This window comes from Artibeus jamaicensis, unplaced genomic scaffold (genome assembly GCF_021234435.1).
Source record: "Artibeus jamaicensis isolate MK-2021 breed Jamaican fruit bat unplaced genomic scaffold, CSHL_Jam_final contig_445, whole genome shotgun sequence".
NCBI classification, from domain to species: Eukaryota; Metazoa; Chordata; class Mammalia; order Chiroptera; family Phyllostomidae; genus Artibeus; species Artibeus jamaicensis.
The window spans coordinates 426544-444087 of NW_026521832.1; the positions used below are offsets into that span (position 1 = coordinate 426544).

Consider the following 17544-nt stretch of genomic DNA (forward strand, 5'->3'; position numbering starts at 1 on the left):
TATTTCTTCATCGCTTAGATCTATGGGCTCTGGGGCTTTGAGATCTTGCGACATTTTTGGTCTGTTCGTGCCCTTTAAGTGTGAGAAGTGGCGCCTTGGACTCCCAGGTTGCTGGATTGTGAGGCTGTATGTGGGGGCGTGGTCAGAGCGGGGAAATGGCGACCCCCTCTGCTGTTTCCCACAGCTGGGTGAGGATTAGCGTCTTAGGTGGTTCACCTGGGCCGGGCCACTCAGAGTCGCTGGGTTATGACGCTGTATGTGGAGGTGGGGTCAGAGCAGGGAAATGGTGGCGCCCTCCACTGCCGCTTGCTGCGGGGACCCGCCGGGCCCGGTCCAACCGCCCACTCCCTCGCCTGTCCGCCCGGGCACAAATGCGCGACCACAGTCAACACGCAGCACCGCTCCCCCGCTGTCTCCCCCGCAGTCGCTCTCCTGGTGGCTCGCTTGGTCGCTCACTAGGTCCAACCCTGCGCCTGGATTCCTGTGCGTCTGGATTCCGCGCCTGAGTCCGGCTGACTGAGACCTCCTGTGCAATCCCGCTTCACCAGCCGCTGGTTTTGCCCCTTACAGGTCAGGTTGAAGAATTTGTTGTTAACGGACTTCCGAAAAGTTCAATATTCCGTGTTCTGGCTGTGTTTTCAGTTGCTAATATTTAGTTGTCTCTAAACTTGGTTGTGTGAGAAGGCACGGCACATCCACCTATGCCTCCATCTTGGCGGAAGTCCTAATGATTTCTGACACAAGAAAAATGCAACTTCTCTTCTTTAGGTGACTTAAAAAGGAGAAAGGAAAGAGAGAGAGAGACTCAAAGATGTGAAAGATCACATTCTCTGTTAACAATAGGATTTGAAAATTAGGTTGGAATGTAGTTCAAAACCTCAATCAAACCCACTTTTCTTTTTCTGCCATTACCCAAGTAAATTACCTAAACTGTGACAGTTAAAAATAATATGCTTACCATGAAAATTTTCCAAACACAGTAAATAGAGAAAAAGTAACCCAGAAAATTAAAATATTTCCCCTTGAAAGTTTTGGAGTATTCTATTCTCTCCTGGGGGAAAACAAACACAAAACATGGTCAGTCTCGGCTAAATGTAAATTTGTATTTAACAAAAATAAATTACTTGTTCAGGCTAAGTTAAACACACACACACACACACGCACACACACACACACACAATACTAATATTAAAATAATAGTAGTAGTGAGCAACATTTACTGAATGCTACTTTCAGCCAGAATGTGAGATAAACACCTTGCATGCATTACCTTCTTTAATCTTCATAACTCTTTTTGGGTTATATTATAGTACTTCAATTTTACAGATCAGAAAACTGAATGTTAAGAGTTTAAATAACTTGCCCAAGGTCATAGAGCTAGTGAGGAGGGGAAGTTAGGCTCAGGTCTATCTGTCCCCAAAGTTTATGTTAACCTCTATCCTATAGGACTACTGCGTGAAGTGAGCCCCAAAAAGGATTTTAAAAGTTGGGACAACCTTAACTAGTATATTTTTGCATATTTAAATTATACTGCATTTTAAGTACAAATAAAAAAGTTACTTCTTGTAGTTAGGCCACTTCTCAATCTGGGTCCGTTAAAATACAGCTAGATCATGACAGAAAAATGTCTTATGCTTTTATAACTTGTAAGGGAATAAAAAGCAATCAGAGGAGCTACCATCTTGATCCTGAGTCAGCAGGAAGTGGTGTGTGCCACCTTCTTAGATGTTGAAAAGCCTCTTCTGACTATCCTACTAATTTCTATTATTGAGTGTTCCATTAAGGATTTTGCTAGTGGTAGGAGGAACATCATGAAGAGTGCAGATTTCTAATGCTTCATGGCTAATATTTAAGCTATGAGGTGCCTCTTGCACTGCTTGGCCATAGAGGACACTATAAAGCTACGTAGTCTTGTTCTCTCTTCAATCATATTGACAAAAAACACACTTCAGTTTCCTTGTTCTGTACCTTGGTAGCATATAGATCAGCTGTTTCCAGAAAAAGCTGCCTGCTTAGTTCTTCCAAAGCATCCACTTCCTGTTGAATAAGAGTAAGATCTGGCACAAAATAGGAATCAACGTTTAAACCACACAAAAGTTTCAAGAAGTAGAAATGAAGAAAGCATATGCTTTTGGTTTCTCTTAGAGTGGATCCTAGGAAACACTTGTATTTTCAATGTCCTGCTTCATAGCCAGCAGTACTACTTCAGACCAATTTTCCCAACCTCCAAACAGGTGTGTAAAAGCTTCTCCATCAAAAGCATCACCACCAAACACCCTACCACTGTTTCTTATTAGCTCAAGTAGCTCAGACAGATGGTTTTGTTTATTTTTTTGTTTAGTTAGTTAGATTAAGTCAAATTTAATCTTGGACATCTCAAGTGGTTACAAAGTAAGAAAAACACCTATAATATAGCATACTTTCTCATAAATTATCTGAATAAATACAATATTGGAAAAGGGAACTAATATTTAGAGTTCTAATACAGGCTATGATTTATGACATTTCCTTCTTTAGTTCTTTAGAGAAAATTATCTTCTATTATTCTTATAATACTTCTGTGAGATAGGTGTTATTGTCCATATTGCAGATAAGTAAAGCTCAGAGTCAAATAATTTGCTGAAAGTCCCACAGCTAATACGTGTGGATGCAAAGTCAGATCTTACTCTAAGGCCTGCTCTTTCCATTACACTATGTCACTTTCAAGAACTCGGTGAGGTCATGCTATTATTCTCTCCAGTTAATAAAACAGGCTGAGAGAATTTGAATCCTGATACTTTTGTTTAATTGATTTAGTGTCACTAAGATAGCTAAAGCCTAAACTTTGGCTTTCATAGATTTTTAAGTAATAAAAATAATAAAGACAGCCCCTTCTAAAACAGAAACATTGACTTTAATCTAAATCGTTCCTCCTCTGTGACCTTCTCCACTATTACACAAATCAGCACTTCAGTTCCTTCCTCAGTAGTGGCTACTGTTGGCATGGTCCAGCCACCAAACAATAGAGTTTAAGGAGTTAACATGTTTGCCCTCTCATGATTAGATAGTAAGCTCCTTGAAAAGTGAGGTTGTATTCTGTTCATCATTTTAGGGGATGTGAAATAACTGTTTCTTGGTTAAATTAATTTAAAGTAATTCATTCCATAACCCCTACCCCCCACCTCTGGTCATCCTACATTTCTTTGGTCTAATTCTTATCTGCAGAAAGACATGTCATAATTTAGAGGAAGAAAAGATTACATCCTTTTTCATGAATTGAAGCAGAATTTAGATTCAATTAAAAGAGAATTTGGATTTCCTCAGGCCAGAGCAACAGGAATATATTAACTACCCTACTCCTGGGCCCCCAACGTTTTGACTTGAGAGCCTGATAGCCACAAAGAGATTTGGTTACTCAATTTGGAAATTAGTTTAACACTGCAACCAGGTGGGCAACAACAATCCATTAAACCCAATCTCCTTGATTTTTAAACCAAAAAGTCACTGGAGATACACAGCAGATACATTTGCTTAGGAAAACTGTTTTTAGAAACAGGCCCTTACCATCTTATATACAGACCATACACTTTAGAGAGCCATTATGTTTTATAGTTGTTTTTCAGAGTGGAAAATGTAGTAGTGTAATGGAAAGAACTAAGAAAGAGAAACCACAGTTCTGGTTCTATCTTTGCTGCAAGCCACTGTGTGACTTAACTTCCTCTGGGTCTCTTTTCTCATCTGTAAAACGGAAAGACTCACTTGTTAGGACCTGTCCAGGTCCTAACAATGCTTTTACAATTTTAGGATCATTTATGGGTATTGGAGAGATGAATGCACACAATTTCCTAAGCCTAGCCCTGGCCTGCTGACCTTAGAAGAGACTATCCTAAACTACTTTTTTCTCTTGCCCTTGGTCCAGAGTTGAGAAGAAGAATGTATGGTGACAGCTGAGTACTAGACTTATCAGGGAGATCACTTTGTAAGTTATATAAATAGCTAATCACTATGTGCACAGCTGAAATTAATATAATATTGAATGTCAACTTTAATAAAAAAAAAGAATTAAGCAGAGGGATAAAGGATACTTTCACTTCCTGGTGCTGAAGTGGTAACACTTTTGATCATTCCCCAGAATCCTGATGGTTTGTTATGTACCTCCCCCTTCTGAAACATAGTTCTCCGTGTCATTGCCATCCTGAAATGAAAAATAACAAAACAACCAAAAAACAAAAACAAACAAAACCTCAGCAAGGAACCATGGACCCTCATAATCCATTCTCATTTACTGTCTAGTCTCATTACTACCTCTGCCTCTTTCATCTGCTGAGGTGTTCACGGAAGCATGAAAATTCTGGAGCCCCACTTTTTCATACCTTACAACTGAGGGGAAACTGTACACTCCCAAAAGCAATGAGGCCCAAGTGAAGATGGCAGAATTTGGAGTAAGTAGTAAGTTTGAGAAATGGCTCTGCCACTCAGAAGCTGTGAGACCTTTGAGTTTTCATTTCCTCATCTCTGGATAGTTGTGCAGATCAATGAAATAATATAAAAGAACTCATGTTATAAACAACAAAGTGTTACACACATATTAATAATTATCACCATTATCATTTAAGGACAAAATAAAGTAATAGCTACCACATCTAGTTAAAGGACCAGGTACAGAGTAGGAACTCAGTATTTCTTCCCACAAGAAGAAAAAAGAAAAAAACCTCAGCAAAGTCACACAAACATGGACTCTTCTAAAGCATCATCATTTTCCCTCTAACTCCAATCTCCTCCCACTACTGAATAAGTTAACAGGAACTACTATGCCTCCCCTTGTCCTCTTAATCTATGGAGAACCCACCACCACTTCAGTAGTAGCTGCTTGCATGGTCATCTACCAACATAGGTATTAAGAATAGGGTCTTTGTGAGGAAAACAAGATCAGTGGTGCATAAATGGTTACTTGAAGGGTATAATGGGCCAAAATCCATAGGCCTAAAATAAACCAGCATGAATATAATAAAAATAGAGTAGTAGGACTAAAAAAACAATTTAACTCAAGGTAGACATTTTGGGATGACAGTGCTGAGAAGGAAGAGACAGTATTGGGTATTTATATTTGGGATCAATGCAAATAATACCAATGGCATTTCTATGGTCTAAATTTTTTTAGAGCTATTGGTATTAAGCTATTGGTATTAAGAATAAAGAACATCAGACCATGTTTGTTTAATTACTTCCTTCTCAAAATGACCTTTGCTTGGATACTAAGTGAGTGGAACATAGTTCCAATTTGGCTCTTTCTGCCTTTTCCTTCAATTATACACACACTCACTATAACTCAGCATTGCTGGAAGATATAATTAATAACCAAGAACAGGCTCAGACCTAGGGAGATTTTGAGTTAACAAGACTTACAACATTTAGCTTTCCTATTCTCATAGTTGGGAAAACTGGAACAAGTATAAGAAATTCTATCCCATTCATTTAAATGTTTACTTCATCTTACCATACTGGGTTAAAGGAGAGGCAGTGGGGATAGAGGGAGCACAGAGCACATTTCTATTGTCCTTAGTTTCAATTCTACAATACAGCAAACACAATGACTGGCTGTGGAGTAGAACTGGTTAATTATGTGAAGATGACTGACACTGAATTGTGGCCCCATAACAGGGAGAGAGGTATGATCACTAGAACTGAGAGTTGGCTGCATATGGACAAGCATGGCCTTGTTTTAAACAATTCACTTTTATTTTCAATTTTATCATCTGCCTCTAAACCAATTTTTCTCTTATCAAATAAGCTGCAGATAAATAGTAACTTTTAATACATTTAAAAAAGAAAACATAACAACAAACTTCCTGAAAAAGGAAAAAAATAAGGTCCTATAGAAGCAGTTGACTTTTATCTTGAGCTTCCCTTCACCATTATTACTACTACCACCATGATCATCATCACTACTGCCTCTTTAAAACAGGGCTAGGTAAGAATAATATGCCTATTATTAGCTGAATGCCTTTTAAAAACTCACAACCTGGAAAAACATATACACTTGGCTGAGGTTTGGTGGTAGTCTTCAAGTGAAGAGGCTGAAAATTGTTTGCTACGGTTTAAATATGCTACCCTACTGTTTTCTGGTCTCCATCATTTCCAGTGGGAAGTCAGCTATTACTTTTTTCTTTTAATTAAACATTTTATTTTGAGATAGTTATAGGTTCACATGTGGTTGTAAAATAATACAGAGATCTCATGCTTTCCCCAAATTTCCCCAATGGAAAAGAAACATCTTGCAAATTTGTAGTACAATATCATAACCAGGGTACTGCCACAGATATAATCAAGTTATAGAACATTTTTATCACTATAAGGATCCCTCATGCTGCCCTTGGATAGCCCATTTTCCTCCTCTCACCTCCAACCCCTATCTAAACCCTGGCAACCATGAATCTGTTTTTCCACTTCCATTTTGTCATTTCAAAATGTCATATAAGTAGAATCATACAGTGTAACCTTTGTGGTTTGGCAATTCTATCTCAAGAGTAGACCCCCTTCTAGTTTTTGCCTACATTTTCTTAGGCTGTCTGGTATTTACTTTGCATATGTATTGTTTAATGATGAAGCAGATTTGGGCAGTTTATACCTAGATTCTATTGATTGGCTGCCTCCTGTATGAGCCAGGGGATTGAACCTAAATCTTTTGATGCATGGGATGACATTCTATCAACTGAACCACCTGGCTGGGGCTATACTTAGATTCTAGCTCTTATCCTTCTGCATTTCTCTTGCTTCCAAAAACTTCCTTTTAGACTTCCAGTTACTTTGCTGATTTGAACTCTATCAATCTGAACACCTGAGTGGATGCTGGGAAGGGTGGATAGTAGTAGAAGAGTGGGCAAGAAAGCCACAAACATGCTTGACACTCTTCTCAAATTTCTACTTGTCTTTGTTCATTTCCCAGTGCTTTCAAGTGTTTGTTTTTTAAATAATTTTTCCAGTTTTTATGATTTTCTGTAGAAGGAATTGCTTGAACTCTTTATAGTGCCATTCCTGGAAATTTCCTCTATTATGTATGGTTTAATGGCAGCTATGGCTGAGTGTTGAAATTTCACCAGTGAATATATTTTCTCCCTATCCCTATAAATTTTCAAAAGAGAGACTAAAATATTCTAACTCAAGGACAGAGGTTAAGATTTTTTCTTCATAGGAATAGCTTGTATTTAATTTTTACATGTTAATAGACTATAGTCTTTTTTACATATCACAAATATAAATTCAGAATCTGCTGGTTGAAAGAGAACCTAGAGATACTTTAGCCGACCCTGTCATTGTACAAATAAGGAAACGGAGACAGTGTAGTATTTGCTTAAGATCACTTAGACAAGTTCATTGTAATGTGATTGTTTAGCTCAAGTTCTTTTCATTATACCATGGTGTAGCTGAACAGCTGTATTTTCTATCTTCCACAAAACCGTAATTTCAAAATTGTACTAGTACCAGTTGTGAAGACTGTATTTCAGCTATATCATAGATTACCAATATAAAAGCTTTAATATCTACATCACCAGGAGAACAAAACAAAATAAACAATTCTCTCAACCAGAAAAAAGCTGAAAGGCTTTCATCACTAAGCCAACATGCTCATACTATCTGAACTAGGGTTTTTTAAAAAAAATATTTTATTTACTTATTTTTAGAGAGATGGGAAGGGAAGGAGAAAGAGAGAAACATCAGTGTGTGGTTGCCTCTCATGTGTCCCCCACTGGGGACCTGGCCCACAACCCAGGCATGTGCCCTGACTGGGAATTGAACCAGTGACCCCCTGCTTCACAGGCCCATGCTCAGTCCACTGAGCTACACCAGCCAGGGCGTGAACTAGGGTTTTGATGAATGTTTTCCAAATACTATAAACTTCATCTTCTATTCAGTGTTCCAAGTGAGAAGACAGTGTACCTCTTTCCTGTTGCCACTTTCAAACATTAACTTTTTTGTTTATAACATGTTATTTTTCTTGTATGTCATCTCACTATGATCCTCTGCTGTTAAACTGAAAGATGGTCTATAAGAGTTTGTAAAATGGTTTTTCTACATCTTGGTAAGTAAACAGCAAAGGCATTGTAGAAATCCCAGGGTTGTCAAGTTGCCCTGTTGGCTCCACTAGGTAAAGAACTATGGTAACCATGTCAAGATGGGAGGATGATTCATCTGAGAGCCACTCAAATTAAAGAGACCTATTCCAGGACCACAAACCATACCAGACCCTAACTAGACAAGGTCTATAGGGATACATCAGAGCCAATTACTAACCATGACTAGTGATAGAGTGGCTTAAAAATGCACATCTGAACTTGACTTTATATTCATCTCTTGGTATGAACAAAAGAAATACAGTAAAAGGCAGAATGTTCTTAGAAATCAAGATAGTCTTGTTCCTGTATAAATGTCTTCTAACATTGAGTATTGTTGCTTTTATTGTTATGTTTTTTAAATTTATATTCATAGTCATTCGTGTAAAATACAGAATAAATGTAAACAAAATATTTACGTAAACAAATATATGTGAATCTACTTTCAATAATCCAGTAAAAATATACAGAAATGGATACAAATAATTAGTTGGTAATTCTGGGCCTCTATCATTCTAATGTCTATTGTTATCTCTTACATCAAGGCTTCTTTGACTTGACTACGGGTCTTATTATTTAAAAGTGTTGAAGGAAGAAACATGACATGCAAAAACACATAATTTAAAACCTCCATATCATTTTATATGGGTTATAATAACTTTAACAAAGACAGCAGATTAATAAGCTTCATGAAGGTAGAAGTTGATCATCCTGTTCATCTTTGTATTTCTGTGTACTATTCAGCATTTATTACAGTACCTGGAATAAACTAGGCTTTCTATAATTATTAAGTGAAATAGATGAATGAATAAATGAAGGCAAAGCATTAAAAGCAAATGATTATCCTACAGAGATTATTAATAAGTTCAATAGTTTTCCTTAGGTATATATAATTCACTATTCTAAGAACTTTACATGTCAGCTCATTATTTCTACTTTACAGATGAGGAAACCAAGACATAAGGAGATAAAGTAACTAGTATAAGGTCCCTACAAGTTGTAGGCCAAGGATTCAAATTCAGACAGTCTGAGTCTAGATAGAGCTTATGCTTTTACCCACTGTGACATAAATTTCTAGAAATGCCACTTTGAAAACATACATTCCAAACACTTTTAAAATAATAAAAACAACAACAATAGCTGCAGATAAAAATTTTTGAAAGTAGAGAAAAGAAAGTTGAAAAGTCATAAAAAACTCTGTAAAAATTCAGGACAATAGACTTTTAAAACATCCAGTGTAGACTACCTCCAATATAAAATATTCTAAGGATCTATCTCAAGAGAATTTATCTAAAGTCAGGAAGTAGGTTGTACTTGAAATTTTTCTCTCATATAGGGCTAGATATTAAGTCTTTGATGATAACTTATAATGAAAATGAGTAAGAAGAAATTCCGTTAGCATCAATTCATAGCCAAGTTTTTTGTTTAGAAATTCTAACAGTACAGGTTTTTTTTGATGTGCTGATTTCTTACCTTTTCTTTTTGCTTATGATCATATCCATAGTTTGGAGCAGTCGCCGTTCCAGGGCTAGAATATCTATGTCAGTCACATTCCTATAACAAGCACAAACTATTAGCAATGTTTTGGGGTCCCATCCTCGGGCATAATACAAGGCAGCTAGAGAACCACATAAGCTTCAATGTTACCCAGCAATTCAAGAACCTGTCTCTTTCTAGAAAATATTAAAATGAGCAAAAAAACTTTGCTGTTATTTTTTATAGCTAATACTTCCGCAGTCTCAGGGTTATGGAAGGTAACTAGCTCTTTCATAGCCTTTCTTTGCTTTCATTCAGTGACATTTATGATGCATGTGTAAGCACACTTTTAACTTGGCATTTGTCCTCTACTGTTCCACTTTTTTTAGGAACTAATTTGTTGAGATTAGCTCATATTACTACCCTCTAGAAATGTGCCTTTAAAAGTGGGGTGGGGTGAGTAGGGGGTGGAGAGGGTCAAATTGAAATTACCATTAAAATAAATAAATGTATTATTTATAAATAAATAAAGTATTATTGCTTATATTGCTTGCCTTTATTTTTCCTACATTTATTTAGAACGATTCCTAGTAAATGCCCATAAGGACAGAGGAAAAGAATAGAAGGGCAGTGTTGCCGGTATACTTTAGTACTAATGATGGTGGCATGATATGACATATATATTCAAGAAGTAAAGGGAAAAAAAGAAGAAAGACAAAGTTCTCATTACCTGAGGAAGTAGGACATGTAAGTGTATGGACAGTTGACAGCACCAAATCCAGAAAGAAGAGCCATGAGAGTCACACCAATAACACCTACCCGGCTGATGAGCTGTTCTATGGACAAGATTCCTGAAAACACCAGGTAATAGACATTAAAATGGCTTTCATCTGCACTGCAAAAGGAAACATCACCAAAATTTTATAAACTATTACATACAACTAGCATACAGAGGCCAGATTTTATTACTGTGTAGATAATCTATAATAAATATGTAAGTCTATTGATTTTCCTTGTTTCGTATGCTTCCCAGAATCATCTCTATCACTGGATGATGGTAATAATAAAATAACAATATAATTATATATAATACTATTAACTGTTTACTCAAGGTAGTATGAACTCTAACAAAGCAAAGTACTTTCAGTATAAGTTTTGGCCAAAGAAAAAAACCTGACAGAAAAACAGGAAAGTAAATTTGCTGGAAGAGTATATATGGCAAGTAGCAACTTCTGTTCTGGTCACCTTCGAAATATATATTCTGCCCTTAGGTAATAAGCTCTTTAGTTTATGTTATTCATTTTTTCCAAACCTAAAGTAAACAATTTTATATATTTATAAGTATATTTTATTGATTATGCTATTACAGTTCTTCCATTGTTCTTCCACTTTATCGCCCTCTACCCAGTACCCCTATTGGCTCCACCATTCCCCCACCTTTGTTCATGTCCATGGGTCATACATGTCTTTGGCTTCTCCATTTCCTTTATTACACCTAATACCACCCTATTTATATCTATCAATTATGCTCCTTATTCCCTGTGCCTTTTTTCCCCCGCTCCTGATACCCCTCCATATGATCTCTATTTCTGTGAATCTGTTCCTGTTCTAGTTGTTGGCTTAGTTTTTTTTTGAGGTTTGGTTGGTGACAGCGGTGAGTCTGTTTTAATTTTACTGTTTGTATTTTTGATTATCTTCTTTTTCTTAGATAAGTCCCTTTCACATTGCACATAATAAGGGCTTGGTGATGATGAACTCCTTTAACTTGACCCTATCTGGGAAGCACTTTATCTGCCCTTCCATTCTAAATGATAGGTTTGCTGGAGAAACTAATCTTGAATGTAGGTCCTTGCCTTCCAGGACTTGGAATACTTCACTTCCTTTCAGCCCCTTTCTGCCTGAAAGGTTTCTTTTGAGAAATCAGCTGCTAGTCTTATGGGCACTCCTTTGTAGGTATAATTGTCTCCTTTTTTCTTGCTGCTTTTAAGATTCTCTTCTTATCTTTAATATGGGGAAATGTAATTATAATATATCTTCGTGTGTGCTTATTTGGGTCCAACTTCTTTGGGACTCTCTGAGCTTACTGGACTTCCTAGAAGTCTATTTCCTTTGACAGATCGGGGACGCTCTCCATTATATTTTTAAGTAAGTTTTCAATTTCTTCCTCTTCCTCTTCTCCTTCTGGTACCCCTATGATTCAGATGTTGGAAAATTTAAAGTTGTCCCAGAAGTTCCTAAGCCTCTATTTTTTAAAAAATTCTTCTTCATTCTGTTCTGATTGAATGTTTATTTTTTCCTTTAGCTCCAAATTGTTGATTTGAGTCCCACTTTCCTTCCCTTCATTGTTGGTTCCCTGTATTTTTCTTTACTTCACTTTGCACGGCCTTCACTTCTTCCTTTTGCAACCATACTCTAACATTTCTGTGAGCATCCTGATCATCAGTGGTTTGAAGTCTGCATCTGATAGGTTGAATATATCTGTGTTAGTTCTTTTTCTGGAGTTTTAGTCTGTTCTTTCATTTGGGCCATATATCTTTGTCTTGGTGTGCCTGTTACTTTGTAAGGGCAGGAGACTTAGGTATTTGCCAGGGTGGAGCAACTCCACATTGGTGCGTTGTTGCACTCTATGTGGGTGAGGAGTCAGAGAGGGAATAATGCCACTTTCTTGGCTCTCACCCCCTTTGTCACTTCCCCTACTTCCTACAAGAGAATTGTGCCCTTGGAGCTGCTGCCCTGGTGCTGATTCCCCGGTGTGTGGGTTTGTTTATGTTCTAGGATACCATGGGCCTCTCCAACGGATTCTCCTGAGACTGGCAGTTTCCCTGCCGTTGCAACCCCCATAGGTTTTTACAGCCTGAGGTTTTGAGGCTTTATTTTCCCAAATTGGAACCATGGGTTGTGCAATCTGTCTCGCTCCCCAGTTGTTCCTCCCAGTTTATCTGCACGTGAATGTGGGACTGCCCCGTCTGCCAGCCACTGTGCCAACTGCTTGGTCCACCATCTGCAGCCTTGCCGGGCATCGTCTCTGCCATGGCTGCCCATCTCCACCCCTCCTACCAGTCTGGATGAATGTTTCTCCCTTAACTCCTTGGTTGTCGGACTCCCATACAGTTCGATTTTCTGGAAGTTATGGTGGTTTTTTGTTTTAAAACTGGTTGTTATCCTTTTGGTTTTGCAAGGAAGTGAAGTATATCTACCTAAGCCTCCATTTTGGCCGGAAGCCACATGTTATTCACTTTTGCCACCGTAAGCACATACTCATCTAAAAAATGGGCTGAATTTATGGATGAATAAGTAATTCAAAGGAAAATACATTAATTTTAGATTATTGGTTGTATTCTAATTATCATTACTTCTTTATTTGAGAATAGTGAAAATCAGCTAAGTAGTTAAGATAAATGCTGCCACTGATGCCTTTTGGATAAATAAGAGAAAGCTATGCTGAATAATAACTCAGATCATTTGGTGCCACACAAAAAAAGTTTTAATTTGTTGTTCACTTTCCATTTCTAGTATAGAATCTACTTCAGCCATTTACTTCTACGGCCAAATGCCAGGGCTGCCACTCAGAAATTCTCTTAGCTTTGAAATGAAAAATTTCAGTATTTGAGTCCCCTTGGTCCTTCATTTCCACCACACTGGGGGTCTTTGGGACCCCCGGTCTCCAGTCTTTTGCTTTCCCTTACCTTCCATGTCCTCATTCACTGAACCTGGACTTCAGGATTGCTTGCTTCAACTTCTCTCACTGGGACTCTTAGTCCTCTGCTCTCCTTCAGAATCACTGATCCTGCAAATACTCAACCCTAAATCAATCGAATACTCTGCCTTTCCATGCCCAAATCTATCTTTATTTTTCATAGCTAATGCCTTTATTATTATATAAGAAATAAGTTAGTAGAAATGAACCAACTCCACTCTACTATATATATATTACATTGGCAATCATTCTCCCAGCTTGTCCCCCCAGAACAATATGGTGCTTAAAGCTATGACTTCTTACTTGTGTGTTTTTTTTCAGGGCTAACTATATCTTATTGATTATGTTATTACTGTTGTCCCATTTCTTCTCCCCTGTATTCCCCTCTGCCCTGTAACCACCCCACCATCATTCCTCCACCTTAGTTCATGTTCGTGGGTCATACATGTAAGTTCTTTGGCTTCTCCATTTCCAGTACTATTCTTAACCTCCCCCAGCCTATTTTGTACCTACCAATTATACTTCTTATTCCCTGTGCCTTTTCCACCATTCTCCCTACTCCCTGATAATACCCCTCCATGTGATCTCTATTTCTGTGAATTTGTTCCTCTTCTAGTTGTTGGTTTAGTGTTTTTTTCTTTTAGGTCTGGCTGTTGACAGCTGTGTTGGTTGTAATTTTACTGTTTGTATTTTTGATGTTCTTCTTTTTCTTAGATAAGTCCCTTTTGTGTTTCTTATAATATGGGCTTGGTGATGATGAACTCCTTTCACTTGACCTTATCTGGGAAGCACTTTGTCTGCCCTTCCATTCTAAATGATAGGTTTGCTGGAGAGACTAATCTTAGATGTAGGTCCTTGCCTTTCACAACTTCAAATAGTTCTTCCAGTCCCTTCTTGCCTGCAAGGTTTCTTTTGAGAAATCACCTGGTAGTCTTATGGGCATTCTTTTGTAGGTAACTCTTTCCTTTCCTCTTGCTGCTTTTAAGACTCACTCCTAATGTTTAATCTTGTGTAATTATGATGTATCTTGATGTGTTCCTCCTTGGGTCCAACTTTGTTGGAACTCTTTGAGCTTTCTTTCTGGACTTCCTGGAAGTCTATTTCTTTCACCAGATTGGGGAAGTTTTCCTTCATTATTTGTTCAAATAAGTTTCCAATTTCTTGCTGTTGTTCTTCTCCTTCTGTTACCCCTATAATTCGGATACTGGAACATTTCAGGTTGTCCTAGAGGGTCGTAAGTCTCTCTTCCTTTTCTGAATTCTTGTTTCTTTATTCTGTTCCCGTTGGATGTTTATTTTTTCCTTTTGTTCCAAATCGTTGCTTTGAGTCCTGGTTCCCTTCCTGTCACTATTGGTTCCCTGAGTATTTTGTTTTATTTAATTTTGGGTATCTTTGTTTTTTCATTTTTCGATCAAGCTCAATCATTTTGACTACCAGGGCTTTAAATTCCCCATGAGATAGATTGGCTCTGTCTTCATCGCTTAGTTCTCTTTCTGAGGTTTTGCTCTGTTCTGTCATTTGGGCCCTTTTTCTTTGTCTCAGGGCACCTGTTAAGTTGTAAGAGGGCAGGACCTTAGGTATTCACTCGGGCAGGGCAACCCTCTTTGCTGTGCTGTGGTACTGTCTGTGGGGGAGGGGCCAGAGAGGGAACAATGCAGTTCACCGGCTTGTCTCTAGCCCACTTTCCAATGAACTCTTGTGTGAGACTGGGAGTTTCTCCCACTGTGGCAACTGACGCAGTCCATAGTCAGCTCTGATTCTCAGTTTTGCCTTCAGGCAGGTCTGCCTGCAATCTGCCAACTCAGTGTGGCTTTTCTGAGCCATCCCTACCCTCAAGGTCCACCAAATGTCCATGGTTTTTCTGAGCTGGCCCTGCCTGCATGGCCTCACTGCAAGTTCTTAACGGTCCAGTTTGATTTTTTTCTTTAATTCCTTGATTACTGGAGTTCCATGCAGTTTAATTTTCTGGCACTTCTGGTTGTTTATTGATTTTAGATGGGTTGTAATCTTGTTTTTGGTTGTGCGAGGAAGTGAAGGGTTTGTACCTATGTCTCCATCTTGGCTGGAATTGAACTTATTACTCTTAAGGGTCAAGTATGTTAGACATCTAAACATTCAGACATAAAAATCAAAATGCTTATTTACTGGAGCACGAAGATAAGACTAAAACTAACACTATCTCCCTACTTCTTCCTCTCAGTGTGTTCTTCAGGATATTCTCATAGAATTTAGAAAAAGGAATAGATTAAAGTACATCAGATGTGATGGCCTTCTTTTTCTTTTGGGCAAGATCTGGCATCACTGGCTACATGAGCTTACTGCTCAAATGGAAAAAGCTGGAGAATGGCATCGTAGTCACATCTTTGGACTGAATGTGAGCTTGTGCTGTCACTGTAAGCAGCCCTGGGGTCCTTTTATCCCTCATTTCTAATATCAGAAACAAATCTATCTCTCTATAGGTTTTTTTCAAAATAGTTTATATGAAAGCTATATTATAAAGGCCTCTCTCCTCCAAATCTATCCCTACACTGCCATGGGCATTCTGACCATACTAGCAAGTCCTAAATTCCTGTCTACATTCTTAGATAAGTTCCACTTACATTTCATATAATAAGGGCTTAGTGATGATGAACTCTTTTAGCTTTACCTTGTCTGGGAAGCCATTTATCTGTCCAAATAAATGATAGATTTGATGGACAGAGTAATCTTAGATGTAGATCTTTGCTTTTCATCATTTTGAATACTTCTTGTCGGTCCCTTCTTGCCTACATGGTTTCTTTTGAGTATCAACTGATAGTATTATGGGAACTCCTTTGTAGGTAACTCTCTTCTCTTGCTGCTTTTAAGATTCTCTCTTTATCTCAGCTGATAGTCTTATGGGAACTCCTTTATAGGCAACTCTCCTCTTTTCTCTAGCTGCTGTAAGATTCTCTATCATTTTAACTATGATGTATCTTGGTGTAGCACTCTTTGTGTCTAACTTGTTTGGGACTCTCTGAGCTTCCTGGACTTGTATGTCTATTTCCTTTGCCAAACTGGGGAAGTTTGCGTTCATTATTTTTTCTTTTTTCAGGTAAGTTTTCAATTTCTTGTTCTTCCACTTCTTCTAGCACCCCTATTGTTCAGCTGTTAGTATGTTTAAAGTTGTCCCAGAGGTTCCTAGGCCTCTCCTCATTTTTTTTTTTTTTTTAATTCTTGGTTCTTCTTTCTGTCCCTGGTGAATGTTTGCTTTTTTCTTTTGTTTCAAATCATGATTTGAATCCTGGCTTCCTTCCTTTCACTGTTGGTCCCCTGTATATTTTTCTTTACTTCACTTTGTATAAGCTTCACTTCTTCCTTCCATACTCTTATCATTTCTATGAGTATCCTGATCAGTATTTTCAACTCTGCATTGATTAGCTAACTATCTCTGTGTCACTTAGTTCTTTTTCTGGAGTTTTAATCTGTTCTTTCATTTGGGCCATAACTTTCTTTGTCTCCTCAAGTTAGCAGCCTCCCTGTGTTTCCTTGTATTAGGTAGAGCTGCTGTGACTCCCCATGTTGGTGCACCTGTTATGTTGCAAGGGGCAGAGACTTTGATATTTGCCAGGGCTGGGCAACGTGCTTTGCTGCTTTGTGGTGCTGTCAGTGGGGTATGGGTCAGAGAGGGAACAATGCCACTTGCTTGGCTCTTACCCTGTTTCCAGTCACCTCCCCCACTTCCCATTAGCAACTGGTGCCCTTTTAGCTGTTGCCTTGGTGCTGATTCCCTGAGTGGGTGGGTTTGTGTATGTTCTGGGACCCAGTGGGCACTTAAACAGACTCTTCTGAGAGATTGGCAGTTTATTCCACTGCCCCAATCCCCATTGGTTTTTACAACCAGAGGTTCTGAGGCTTTATTTTCCCAGTGCTAGAACCCTGGGCTGCACTGTCTGGCCTGGGACAGGGATCGCTTGCTTCCCATGGTTCCTGCTAGTTTTTATCCATTGCACATGAACGTAGGACCACCTGTTCTGCTAGCAGCCACCTTACCACTGCAGCCTCGGCATGCCACACCATGTCCTCTGTACTCTGGCTCCCCATCCCTGCTCTTCCTACTCACCTGGATGAATGATTCTTCTCTAAATCCTTGGTTGTTGGACTTACATACAGTTTGACTTTGTGGCAGTTGTGATTATTTTTTGTTTATGATTGGTTGTTATCCTTCTTATGGTTGTGCGAGGAGGCAAAGCATGTCTACCTATATCTCCATCTTGGCTGGAAGTCTAGCATATTTTCTTATACTACAGAATGTGGTGGAAA

At 38.4% G+C, this 17544-nt stretch overlaps 1 protein-coding gene across 1 annotated transcript in view; it reads right to left on the minus strand.

Annotated features, from left to right (window-relative positions):
• GPR89A (G protein-coupled receptor 89A) overlaps window positions 1-17544 on the minus strand; it is a 67347-nt gene that overhangs the window by 10771 nt on the left and 39032 nt on the right. Inside the window, exons 6-10 of the mRNA XM_037145408.2 lie at window positions 10297-10417; window positions 9564-9644; window positions 4065-4174; window positions 1969-2057; window positions 959-1051 (exon numbers count right to left, since the gene is read on the minus strand). Coding sequence (XP_037001303.1) covers window positions 959-1051; window positions 1969-2057; window positions 4065-4174; window positions 9564-9644; window positions 10297-10417 — 494 coding nt within the window. The remainder of the gene's footprint in view (window positions 1-958; window positions 1052-1968; window positions 2058-4064; window positions 4175-9563; window positions 9645-10296; window positions 10418-17544) is intronic.